We start from the raw sequence: 14,164 nt of genomic DNA, 5'->3' as shown, positions 1-14,164 counted from the left end.
TCCAAAGGTGAGTGACTCAGGTCTTATTGCCTGGCTCATCAACATCAACCTCAGCACCTTTTCTGTTGTCCTAAGTCAAAAACCATCAGTCATCAAAGTCAGACATTGTCAAGTTTAAATTCTGAAAGTGTCAATACTTTGTAGATCTTTGGAAGTCAGCGTTCATGACGTAATTAATGAAATTATGTAATCATGTTTATGTACTTGACTTTTTATGAGCAACTCGGCGGGTGTTTCTAGAAAAAGCAGAGGACGCTTACCCTACAGGTGCACCTGGTCCATGATTCCAGTTTATATTGGAGTCCGAGTTGCTCATTTGCTTTTGTTACTTTGTATGTATGATTTTAGTTACTTTATGTTCTTTGTTGTGCATGTCTGTTTTCCATGTCTGGTCTTTGTCCCTGGATTACATTCTTTTGATTACCGCTATAACCTTGGTTCCCTTGATTACTCTATTATACATTTAAACAGTCATACGTGCATTTCACTACACCTTAATGCATTGATAGCAAGGAAAGAAAGAGATTTAAAGATACAAGTTCCTTTTCATTTAAAAAGAAAAGGATATATATATCTGCTTGGCAACGAGCTGGTGATGGACACATATGTCTGCTTGTCAGTAAGAGGATTATTAAGTTAGAAGGCGACTAATTTCATTAATTTTCTCAGGGGCAATTACTGAAAACTAATAAGTAATTATTGATTTTTACAGGAAAATTTTGAAATTTTTATTATATTTTAGTGTTTTGTGAACACACCCTACCTCAGTATTTCCATCATAACTTTGTCATAATAAGTTTGTTAATTCTATAAGCCAGCTCATAAATGTATAGAAATTTGTCTAAAATTCATTATACTGACACCTGAGAAACTTTTGTCTAAGCAAAACACTTTATCGGGATACATACTGTATTATTAAAGCGTCAGAAATAGTAGAAATGTAGGCTAGATACTAGTTTAAAAGACATCTAGAAAAGCTACTTCAAGTTGGATCTTGATTAAACCCTGCAATTTACACTGAACCGGGAACAGTTCTGTGGGATATCAGTAGTATTTTAAGTAGCATGAATAATATAATAAGTAGGAAGTAAACTGATGAAACTTTTGTAAGAGTTCACCCATTTTTAAAAATAGAGTAGCAGTCAAAAGATGAACAAGTAACCTTCCATTTTTGCTGGTTGATGGCTTCTATTGACATTCCTGGTTCTTCCAACTATTTTACAAATATTTGGAATTCCCTTTGCCGTCTCCCACTTATTACTGATGAAAAATTCCTAACAAAAGGTGGCAAAATGATAAAAGGCACAAATTTCAAATTTGTTAAAAAGGGAACCAGATACTTTTGCTTCAGACTTCGCTTGCACTTAAGCCAAGGTCATTGCCTTCCTAATATAATTAACTACTGTAACTAAAATCCTGAATAATTTCTATCTCCCCAGTATGCTTAAGTCAAATATAAATCTCATGTTTTAAGTTGACCCAGTATTTAGACCGGGAGCCATATTTACTTTTGTACATTATATAGACTTTGTTAGGAGTGACCAGTCCCAGTATCTAGTATTAGCTGTAACATCAAATCCCTGAAGGCCCATCAGGCTGATGCATCATAAATTGAAAGTTACACCAACCTGTTTAATTTAAACCAACGAAACAAATAGACACGTTCGTCACATTCGTTTCTATAACAAGTCTACTGTACAGTGCACATAAATCAACATGCTTAGCTTAAATGGTAAATGACGAAAAGCCCAGTCATGCTGGGGAGTTATTAGCAACCGCTTTAGGTCATATGGATAAGTGCAGATTACCGTCCGTTATTTGAATGTCGACATTGACACCGACTTTCAGCTTTACCATTTCATCCATGACTGTTACCAGTTGGACAAATATCTGACAAATTTATCAGTTTTTCATTTAAATGTTTGTTTGTTTGTTGGGGTTTAACGTCCGAGCAGCAATATTTCAGCTATATTCAGAAGATGAACATGAAATTGATGATAAAATGAACATGATGATGAAATGAAAAAGGGATGGGACACAAGGACAATGGGGTCGACAAATTTTGATTACCACTGGAAATAGGGAGAGGTGGGTAGGGTCGGGCAATTGAGCCTCCTGTGGCGGAGCCCTATGGTTCCTACTCCGGGAGAATACCACGGTAGGGTTCTTTAACGTGCGAGGAACGTGGCATCTTTCCCAACACGGTGCACCACTATGGTTTGCGGTCAGGCTTTCAGTGTTATAGCCTGACAACCCCAGCATGTAACACGCCAGGGGTACCCCATTCCACGACCTGGGGCACACATCCCAGTTGCTCTGTGGGCAGAGCGCCCTAGCCCCCGGCTAGGGTTCTGAACAATATTTAGTCGCCTTTTACGACAGGCTTAGAGCTGCTGCAGGCCTATTCTTTGAACACCCGGACCTGCACGGGGTTTTTCATTTAAATAAAGTAGTTTTAAAGCCTCCCGTTAAAAAAATTGAAAGGCATGTACGCATGCGTACAATACTCACTAAGTTTACTTCCTGAAATCGCTAAAGTAACATGCATCATTTTAACACGGTTATTTTATGAGGGTATCATCCCCATTTTGACTCGGGATTTTGGTCATTTTTAGAGTGTACTTTAGACTTAGGCACACAAGTCCATTTACTTAACATTTCAAAACGGTCCTACTACACAAAGAGTGGTAGAGAGCACGTAATTTTGAATTATTTGAGTAAATAAATGTTTCTTAGTATCTATATAGTGTTTATTTTTCTATGTGACCATTGAAAATAATATATCAACTACTATTCTGGATATTTATTCATAGATCTGCATCTAGACATTGTCGCGCGATCAGTTCGCAGTCTGGTGATGTGAAGGAGTTAAATAGCTATTTATTTGCATTTAAATAAACAAAAAACAATGATGCATGGTATATAACTTGTTATGATTCAAAGTTATTTTATTAAATTAACGTGTCTATTTTTTTTCAAATTTAAACATGATTTTTGGAGGACGTATTTCTACTCGTAGACTGTTCAAATTGGCGACCAGATAAATAAACTAATAATGTTAGGGTGACGGTGAGGAAACGTAATTAATCAGTAAATAGATTCGAATGTCAAAATATCCCGTCTTTTTTTTGTGGTTAATGATATAGTAGTTTACTTTGTATGTACGTTATATTTATAGCATAGTATTCCGAGTTAGACAAATAAACTTTCGAACGCGCAGCGTGAGAAGTTTATTTGGCTAACGAGGAAGGCGTTGCTATAAATGATTTGTGACATGAATGACACGCCCATGACAGTCCGTGCAGAAAAAAATAACGTTTGGCGGGAAAATCTAATAACCCGCACAGTAGGCAGTATGGCAGACGCATTCTCTCTACCAGTTTGGCTTGACATCGAAAATGTAGAAAGCGATGATTTGGTTCTCTCTCAGGTGTGTATTTTTTAATTGAATTATACTGATTTACGCTAATTGTCTTTTTGAAGGCTTTTAAACACAACTATTCGGGGCATGGACCCCCTTTTTAGGCCCAAATGTAAAAAAAATCTATTTATTTTTCCATATATTTCTACAATATGTAGGCATATAACAAGTCTCAAAACTCCATAACCAGTCGATTACAATACCTTTTCTACTATCCACACGATCCGCAAGTGAAAAGATTTTATTGTTTTACCTTGGGACCCAAAAAGGGGGGGTCCATGCCCAAAATACCTGTGCTTTTGGTCGTAAATCGGTAAATTTTTTCTCCGATGTGATGTCATTTATATGCCCTATATTGGCCCTTAATTTTTGGAAATATAGATATTTCATTTTTTTAAAACGATTGTTTACTGTTTTGCAGGTTCTTCAAGATGTCGAGGAAGATATATCATTAGCAGATGCGTCGGCAACAATAGAGGAGAATATTAGATTGTCGCAAATTCATCAAAATATTGAACCATTTTATGACATGAGTGTTTCGCAAGCTGTGGATTATTACCACTTGGGCACGTTTGGGCTTGGAGATTTCTTACTAACCGACTTCAAAGATGAGAATGTCGAACCGGAGCGTTTCATCGCACCCGTTTCAGATGAGGATATAGAAAAGCTGATATCGTCTCAAACGAACGCAAACACTCTGTCTGGCAAAGAAAACCTGCAGAGATTTAAAGATTTGTATTTTATTATATGAAACCTAATAAAATTGACATTTGTACGTGTGCTTTTTTGTAGGCGTAATCTTTTCCCAAAGAGGCGGAGCTTACCCATGCAATATTGGGTTTAGTGTTTTGGTTATTTCATGGCTGTTTCCTCATTGCATTATGTAGGCCCATGTGACCTTTCATGCAATATTATTTGGTTGCTTCAATTTAGAGCATACATTTTGGTACATGCTTGTCGTCTCTATGTTATTCCATAAAAAGATCAAAGGAAAAAAGAAGATTCATGTTACAATAATAAATGCTGCCATTGGTAATATGTGTTATAGTATATGTAATATTCAACCATTTCGTAACATCTTGATGAAAAGATAAATGGAATTTCTATAAAAATTCGTATTGCCAACACATGTATCTCACCTGCAAATAATTTTCACAAAAACAAAAACAAACAAAAAAACAAAAAAAACAAAAATCGGAAAAGTAAAAAAAAACCCAGAATTTTCGGAAAAGCCAAAAAAACTGACTCCCAAAATTTTCGGAAAAGCAATACGTCCGTCAGGCTACTATCTGCAGGTCATTTTTGCCTGTTGGGGGTTATGTTGAGTTGGATTTTATATGACCTGATTTCGGGCAATATTTAATTTATCTCCAGGCCACGAATTCGTATCAGTTTCCGTAGGAAAACAACTGAACCTATCGTCTTAATTCGGTCATTTTCGGTTTATGTCGGGCCTTATTTCAAATAATCTTAATTCTTATTGGACCGCACTAGCACTGTTGCAATTCTATTGGCTCCTGTAATTTCTATCTACAGATTTCCCGCTATTATGTCAGTTGGCCATCTGCTATCGTACAAGGCAGTAGTAATTTAAGGAGTAGGAAACATGTTGTATAAAAAAGAAATTTACAGCGCTGTCACTTGGCTTCAAATGTAAGTGATTTTATCTGTCACTTGTTTGTTTATATTTATAAATGATTTGTTTTAAGGCGATGTCACTGTGAGTATTGGTTATTTAGTAAGTTAAAATTTCAATTTCGAGAAGTCATTCCCCCTTTTCTGTGCTATTAAAGGCTTCCACATTGCTTTGGCCTGGCTATGGCACTCAAAATACAGATTAATGTATAATGTAAAGTTTGTAATGTAATCATTAAAAACAAAAAGAAATTTGCTTCAGGAGAGCCGGTTTCTCCCATGAAATACATATATGTATAGATAACTTTGAAAATTTTAATTGGTGAGCTATCGCTCACAGAAATTTAAATCACTCCTTCCAAGTGGTTAATTTATTTTTTTTTGTCACTAGCATAAAGTAAGATCATATTTATTTCATGGCTCAATAGCTTAATAAAACAAATTTTTACTGGGTATTTGGTGATATGAAATTTCTAATCTTGACTTCATCAGGGAGTGTGTATTAATATAAAATTCCCTAACTACATATGTACTTGAAGAAATTTTAGTAGACCCTACTTTATGTAAATGTATACATTTATACATGTACATGTATGTACCAAGGATTTTTACAGTAGACTATAAAAATCCTTGTATGATATATAATCTGAAAATGCCCAAAAGGGGACACTCCAGTTTTCTTTCCAATTTATAATATGATACAAATTGTTTATTATCAAGACTTTTCGAGCATAGCTCCCACCACATACACACATGCACACATAATTGTGAACTTGTCATAGAAAATAAGCATGAAGTTATTGTATTTAATATTGAATATTTTATTTCCTGACACACATTTTCCTTAAATTGTCATGGCATAGTACATTACAAAAACATACATGTACATTAGGAGTAAACATGAACAAATACTACCACATGTACCGGTACATGTATGTGTGGATGGCTACATGTGTGTATTTTATTCTATTTTTGTTGGTTCCACAAATTGTGCTGTCAGATGTACATGTTCACAAACGTATGTTTTCAGTCTGTGGAGCTCACTTCACACAGCAGTGCATTCATAATACTGATTTTTACACCTTGTAAATTGAAAAAGTTTTTTTTGTTTTAAAGATACATTCTGAGTGGTGTGAGGTGGAAGCCCCTGCAGTCCACCATGTACAATAGAAAGAGTCAGCCTACCCTCCTGTAGGTCAGCCATTATCTTATGGTCAAAGAAGCTTATATGTCAGGTAAAGTATTCACTGTTGCATTTTTCAGCTTACAGTCCACCTGAGCTAAATGTACATGTATTGTCATCATCTGTTGTAGTTAACCTTACTTTAAATTATTTTCATTTCTAACTACTCAGTGGATTGTCACCAAATGTATCAGGGTATGTACTTAAACTGTGTCATTAGTATGCTGATGAAGCAACTTTTATCAATAAAAATTATCACTTCTGGAAAATAAAATGTGACAAATGCTTTTTCAGCTTAGGTCCTTGAAATACATTTGTATTCATTATTGAGTCCAACTTGTGTAGCAACTCCAAATTTGAGTTGTTGGCTGTGAAAAGGCTAAATGTAGCAATTAACACTTTTAAGCTGCTTCTAATGTGTATAATTCAAAATCTTGTAGTTTAAGAAAAAAGCTTATAATTGAAAAAAATATCCATATGATTATACTAAGTAAGATATTCATTGAGTTGAGGTTGTTTGTCTCCCTATTAGAATTTTTGACCTTAAAATATAAATGTACCAGAGAATTTTTGAAAATTAAAAGAATAACTCGCCTAATGCAATGATCTTAATGACGAAGGTACTATTATACAATGTAGTGTATGATAGATTGTGTAAAAGTTGTACTTCAACGCCTGATTGTACCAAAGTTAAACTGAACTTGTGAGTAAATGAGGCTTCAATACAAATGATAAAATGCTAAGTCTATTTTAAAATGTGCTCAATTTTTATTTATCAAAAATATTTATATATTTAAGGTAACATTTGAATTTGCGTCATTTCATTTACAATTAATACATGTTGTTGAATGATCACCTGAATATGGCTGAAATATTGCTGCTCGGGATTTGAACCCCAACAATCATGTTATTGAATGGTTTTCCAAAATTACAATATGATTTATTTATTTCAGAAAATGGCAGCTGTACTCAGAACAGCAAGCTTCAGAAGCCAAGTTCCCATAGGTTACAGGACCCTCTGACTGAATTCTTCATTTCAAAACACTCGTCCATTCTCATTCAACTAATACTACTAAAACCACTAACCTTGAATGGGGTGGTGAGCCTACTTGCAAGATAATCTGGGGGGATTTCTTGTGAGGTCTTTGGCGGGAGAAGATTCAGTCTGATTCCTGGGGAAAGACAGCTACAGAATTGCATCCCACGGTTCCAAAGACAGCAAATCATCATAATTGCTGAAAGAGTAGACCCTTTCATAAAAAGGTTTGGTGATATTTATTGATACATAAATATAAATCAATTCGTATTCTCTATCAGCTGTTTAATATACATGTATACATGCACACTTGTTTTATTTTTGTTTTCTAAAGGATCACATGTCTGCTGTTCTCAATTAAAAGGTAATGAAGTTCTATTTTTTATGATAGGTTGATGCAATTCTTACACAGTGGTTCTGACACTGTGGAAACACTGGTGTGGATACCAGCAGGTCAAGGTTAGTAACAATGCTGCTAAGCTTGTTTTGTCAGTTATTATATATGAATATGTTCAGTAACAGTTTATTAACTACATATATTATTTTTTAATACCCTTCTAAGTTAGGAGTAGAAGAAATTACCATATAGATTTGTCCATCTATTCATTTTGGTAATAAACCTCTGAAATATTTTTTTTTATCATTACATCAATATCAAACTGCTAGGCAATATAAATACATGTATGCAGATGGGGATGATAGAATCAAGATTGTAATAACTGTGACAATGTTTTCCTAAGAAAGACATGGGATTAGCAGGTTTTTAAAGCATGTTTAGGCCCTCGTAAATCTTAATTTTGCTTAAAAGAGGTCATGTTTGAAGATATTGAAAGTAATAAGATACAAGGAAGATAATTCTATCCTTTCACGAAGAGTAGCCAGGGTGTTCGGTGCAAGTGACATAAGACATTAGATTTGTAATTAAGTACATGTTAAGCCAAGTACATACATTGTATGTGTACAAATAATGTTTTTATCTGGTATATTGTAGCATCAGATTTCCTGGCTTTTTATGACATATGTATCCATTTTTTTCTTTTAATTTATAGCTGAACCACATTGAGAAGACGGGGGAACTGCACTTAGGTGGATTTGTGCCAGTAAGTGAAACTTAATTACAAATAATTTTTATATCACACAACAAACAATAATGATGCTTCTTGTCATACCTGACAGAATGGATCTGTGCATACTTTGGGATGACGATCTGATTCTGAGGAGGGTCAGAAAATTTATTTTCAACCATATCAGGGTAATACTATTTATTTTCATTTCGCTCCATGAAGTATCTAGACTGATGTCAGAAATTTTTAGTTAGGTTATAAGAAATGGACAATGTTGCTGGATAACTCAGAGCTATTTGAGAATTGCCTATGATAAAAAATTTGTCTATTGAAAAATAACGTAAATTTTCCATGTACACATTGTTTATTGCAGGAAGTGCAATAAACAAAATATGCACATGGAAAATTTTTTATTTTTCAATAGACAAAATTTTTTTCATAGCCAATTCTTATAAATTAATTTTAAAACAAATTTTTATCTTTAAACATGAGAAAAGTATCTCTGAATTTAACTGAATAGGGGCGTGTCAATATTTTTTTTATCCATTGAGATATAACAAAATTATTTTAACCAATCAGATTACAGTATTTATCTCAAATTAATTAATTCAGAATTTCACAAATTCTTTAGGTAGAATATATACATACAGGTACCATTATTTGTCTATTGATTTTCTTAAATTAGGAATTTTTGTATCACTTATGGACTAAAGTATGGTTTTTTAGTGTCAGTGTCATTACATCACAATCTGTCTCTTGTAATCAATTTTTATGTCCCAGTCAGAGTCTTTGTAAAAATTTTAGGGTAAGATTTCTCATACATTTTAAGTCAGTTAAACATGAATCACTGTATAACTTTTGCTAGGTATGCAGTTGCATTATCACTACATTACAGTTGCATATCTTTTTGATGTTTTATTGACGTTGAAATTTCATGTTAAAATTTTAATGTTAAGTTTTTTGATTAGGTCGGTTAACTCCTCATGCCAGGTCAATGGTATTTTGTTAAGTTGCATTAGCATCACAAAAAAAATTAAAATTCCATATCATTTTCATGTATATGCCCCTGTAGTCATGGTCTATTGATTTATTACAAACTTTAAAAGTATATGTACTTACGTATTGAACTTGTGAATTTGTAAGTGAACCTAGACAAACCAAATCATAGAAATTCACTAGTACGGGGATAATCTCGAATTACAAAACAATTATTAGGATCAAGTGCAATAATTAGGAAAAACATGAATTTGACAATTTGGGCACTTAGTTTATGGTGCGGTAGATTTTCCTACCAATGGTAGGTTCACATGTATGAAATATAGGACATTGCATTATTTTGGAAAAATATTTGGTTAGGAACCAGAAATTTGGTACAAAGGTAGTGTTTTGCATGCTGAACAATTTATGCAAAAAAATTGAAAGATATGTTGCCAGTTGCCATGGCAACTGATTTTTTCTGCCAAAAATTTAAAATGCTCCGATTTGGTTGGAATTCTCAGAAACCTTAAAGCTGATTTTTACGGATCATTTCACACAAACCTAAAGTTCTCAAAACTTGAAGGGAAAGACCACCTTTGCATTAAATTAGACTCTTATGCTAAATCATACCCACGTAAACAAAAATAAATAACCTTAAATACAAAATGCACTTTTATAAAATGCTCAAGGCTATGCAAAGTTCGAAATCCTTGAAATATAAGTGGATAGCCAGTGGATAGCCATCTTGCAGAACTCTCCTATCTGAAGGAAGACCATAGCCAGAGTTTATTAATTTTTACCAATAGATTCCAATTGGCTCGTGACGTCTCTAATTTGGTTTGGTACTTATACAAGTACTGCAAATAATATATAAACAAAGAATATTCCATGAATATTTCTACGATCATATTTAATCACCAAAACGTGATGACTTGTCAAGCTTGCAATTGCACGAAATGTTCTATAATTTTTTTTTACCAGCAACATGAACATTCTTCGGAAGTAGCCATAAGATTTTCCTTACAATACTAGTCATCTGGCTGCAAATCCCGTTGTTTGTCAATGATGTCTGACATTTGCTTGCATGTTGTGCCTCAATTTCTTCTATTTATTTTGGGTTGAAATTATAGGGGAAAAGTCCCAAATTTGTGATTTGTCGCCTATTAGATATTTAGCTTTAAGTATTGAAGATAAGTTTGACTAAACAACACTTAAAAATAATTCTTTTTAATACATATAAATATCCATGTATAGATATGCAGGTAATTTGTGACTGGTCTTAATTTTTTTTATATTTCTGCTAAATTTAATACATGTACTACTTAAACTGCTGAAAACGTGGTTTAAAAGATTCAGTGATTTTTCTAGCACTCGTCATTACTGTCATTGACGAAAGATTTCAGAATGACAATAATGACGAGTACTCAGGTGTTACTCCATTTTGTAGTTACATTTTGGCAATATCAATAAACTCCTCAGAGACCAATACTGAATATAACTGTGAAATTGTCATATAGCTCTGGATCCCAAATGCACAGTTGAAATCTTGCTATATATATACCGCTGTGACATCTATGGCAACACCGCCTGCACAAAGCACAGCGCCCTAGACCACTCAGCCAGCTAGGCTATATTAATTTGATCTGTATCAATTTGATCCGATGGAGCAGTGTAGTGAATAGTCTCGTCACATATATAGTCCCTGATTAAGTGTAAGAGTGTCCTAAAATGATTTCTATTTTTGATGATTCTTAAAGGGTGGGGAGTTTTTTTTTTTTTTTTTTAGTCTCGGGTATATTTGCTATTTGGATTGTCTGGAAAACATGCTTACATAATAGTAAAAAAAATAATGTGCTTCAATCATATGTAATGTATATTTAAGTTTTATTTAATGTCTTTACACAGTGCTGTAAATAACAGATGATACTGAAATATCTTATGTCAAATACTACTTTAAAAATATACCATTAAAATGGGCCTCATTTTCTCATGCTAAAGTGACTAAAGCATTCAAAATCCAGGAAAAAAAACCTGGGATCTATAGAGTTCTGTCAAAATATTGTGTTACACTGGTAAACGTGAATCATTTATTGTCTTCCTCTACCTTTATAACTACTTATGGATGCTAATCCTATTCCATCACCAGATGGCGTCCTTCTTCCTTGGCTGTTCAGTGATATTTCACAACATCCAGAGGTGCGCCTGCTCAGGTGACCAGTCTGAACCTGGAACTGGATGGCCTACATGACTCTGATTTTCCTGGTGTAATTGCTATTATGTTCTTAAGTTACTGACTGTTTTTTTTCCATTTTCATTTTACCATAACTGTTCACAATTACACTGCACTTTCTCACATATTTTCTCTTTACTATAACTGTTCACTTGTACACTGCACTTTCTTTTTACTATAACTGTTCACCAGTACTCTGCACTTTCCCACATATTTTCTTTCTTCCTCCAAGTCCATTGGGATGTCTCTCTGCACATTTCTATAATCAGTCCCTACCAATACCAAGGTCCACAATGACTGCCCTGCAAAGCCTCTTTATACAACTTCTATTTCAAGTCACCATTGGACTCCATCCTGCTGCATGCAACTATCTACAAGTTTCTGGTACTTTGTAGTGTTTCTTTCATTAGCCGCCTTTATTTGGTCTTATAAAGGGACTGAAAGCTCCAGCAGGACTACTTGCTTGGTTCCCTGCATGATTTGTAGGTAGAATTATACACTTCGAACTTGTACTTTGTAAAAATGATTTTGTTTTCCTGAGCATAACACCAAAGTTTTATGATACAGCCAGAAGAAACAGATGAAGACACAGATGAAGATATACAGCATGTCACAACATTGGATCAGGTAACATTAGTCTTAGATGTGTTTTACGGTATTTTGGTGTGTATAGTGCGCATTTGTGTATAATGCGCATGGTTGTTTTCCTTTAAAAGTTGATGTAAAAAAACTTTTTTACCGATGTATGTATAGAACCACGAACATTACTGGCTTTATTTTATTTTTTAAATAAAAGGGACCATTTCGTCTGTTTTGTGTATTTATTTCATTAAAGAATATTGTTTTTGTTACTTTTGTATTTATCAGTTTTGTCAGTGTTTATGTGTATTCATTTACTGTTCGAGTAAGAAATACGTAACGTAGACAATAGCTGAAATTGTCTTGGACATACGTTTTGATTACCTTTGAAAGGTTTCTATTGAGAGTAATCAATTTCTGAAAATTGCTAATTCTAGAAAAAGGACTGTTTTTACTACAATCAATTAAGGGGTCTGAGTGAACAATGCAGACGGTCATCAAATAGGGCTTGTGTGTTGATAGCTCGGCCAAGCGTGATAATGAGATGCAGAATTTTCTCTGATGTGTGTCGGGGATACATAAAGGGTTTGTGTTAAAAAATTATAGTATTTACACTGGATAAGGATTTTGATATTAGTTCAATGAAAAAAGAAAGTCAATATTTTCAAAAAGTAGAATATCCAATAACTATGAAGTAGAGTTCAATACTATGCGTAAATAACAATATATTTTTATAAACGACTACTTTGTCCAATGGAAATATTTTAGGGCTCTATGAGCAATGTGCCGAAGATTTTGTTATTTAGTAATTAAATTGTTAAAACTTGTGTGTATTTTAATTACTTATTTCAAATCGTTAACAAGTTGTATTCCCTATTATGGAGCTGGGGATGCAGGCATATTTTATCCTGTTTTTGCAGAATTACCTCCCGTAAGAGCAGGTATAATTTCGAAGTCTCTCTAATCGATGTTTGGATTCGCGTGCAGAAAAAAGAGGTAACTCAAATGAAAATGGAATCCCCAGCAGACAAACACAACAGTGTTTCTAAAAGTTACAGGGTGTTTCATTTTGTTGGTAGGTTACATAAAGATGATTTTCATTTGTATCCCGGGTAAAGAAAATTTATGGCAGGGTCAGTAGAATGAGAAATTCCCTTTTGACTTTCGAGATTTTCTAAAGTATCGTTGATATCGGATGGAAAACCTTGCATGTTCCAAATAGTCACCCGCTCCAAAGGGAGATAAATGTTGACAAAATGTTGGTCCACAAGTCGGGAATAGTCGTATACATCGTAAAGACATAATTATATACATATTATATTGTTAATTGATACACAAAAATAAAAGTATGGCGGTTGTAAACATAATCTGCCATGTTCTTTTGGGAGGAAATAAATCAAAACCAGATTTTGTTCAAGAAGATTTTATTGACAATCAATGCTTACAAAGGTAACAAGTCAACGAAAAACTCATGAAAAATCCATAAATATGCTTTTGCAGCTCATAAGTGGTCTCTGATTCAATATTGACTCCCTCGAGGTCGTTAATTTTGGACTGATCTAAGGTCTGTAAAAATGTGTTGAAACGATGTATTGTTGTATTATACACACCCCGTGTTCTGAAGTTAGTTTCCTGGTAAAAAAAAGTGCGCACAATACATACCAAAATACGGTTTAATGTGAGTATTTATTGTATGTGATATTGTTCTTAATCTTACAGTTATGCCGCCAATGATAAAATAATTATTAGATGTAAGAGTAATCAAGGGAACCAATATTATAGTGGTAATCGAAAGAATGTAATCCAGGGACAAAGACCAGACATGGAAAACAGACATACACAACAAAGAACATAAAGTAATCAAAACCATACATACAAAGCAACAAAAGCAAATGAGCAACTTGGGCGTCACTAAAAACTGGGAGCATGGACCAGGTGCACCGGTAGGGTAAGCGTCCTCTGCTTTTTAATTTTTTTTTCAAGATTAAAGTATAATTTAGCTTGACAGACATGTATTCAAATTAAAAATCAATCAGCA

The 14,164-nt window shown here is 33.9% G+C and overlaps 1 protein-coding gene and 1 long non-coding RNA gene across 2 annotated transcripts; both read left to right on the top strand.

Annotated features, from left to right (window-relative positions):
* The first annotated feature begins 3,355 nt into the window (after positions 1 to 3,355).
* LOC148612883 (uncharacterized) lies at positions 3,356 to 4,187 on the top strand. The gene is made up of 2 exons (XM_088595411.1): positions 3,356 to 3,430; positions 3,843 to 4,187. The coding sequence occupies exons 1-2, from the start codon at positions 3,356 to 3,358 to the stop codon at positions 4,170 to 4,172; spliced, it is 405 nt and encodes a 134-aa protein (XP_088451537.1). The 3' UTR covers positions 4,173 to 4,187.
* A 770-nt stretch (positions 4,188 to 4,957) lies between these two features.
* Positions 4,958 to 12,175, top strand: LOC148612882 (uncharacterized). The gene is made up of 6 exons (XR_015924515.1): positions 4,958 to 5,074; positions 6,173 to 6,291; positions 7,193 to 7,502; positions 7,667 to 7,734; positions 8,325 to 8,375; positions 12,115 to 12,175. It is a non-coding gene; the product is annotated as an uncharacterized LOC148612882 (long non-coding RNA).
* Positions 12,176 to 14,164: the final 1,989 nt, after the last annotated feature.

This window comes from Perna viridis, chromosome 7 (assembly GCF_037379345.1).
Source record: "Perna viridis isolate PV_CMFRI_1.1 ecotype Kerala chromosome 7, ASM3737934v1, whole genome shotgun sequence".
Lineage (NCBI taxonomy): Eukaryota > Metazoa > Mollusca > Bivalvia > Mytilida > Mytilidae > Perna > Perna viridis.
This window is presented reverse-complemented; position numbering and strand designations above follow the sequence as displayed.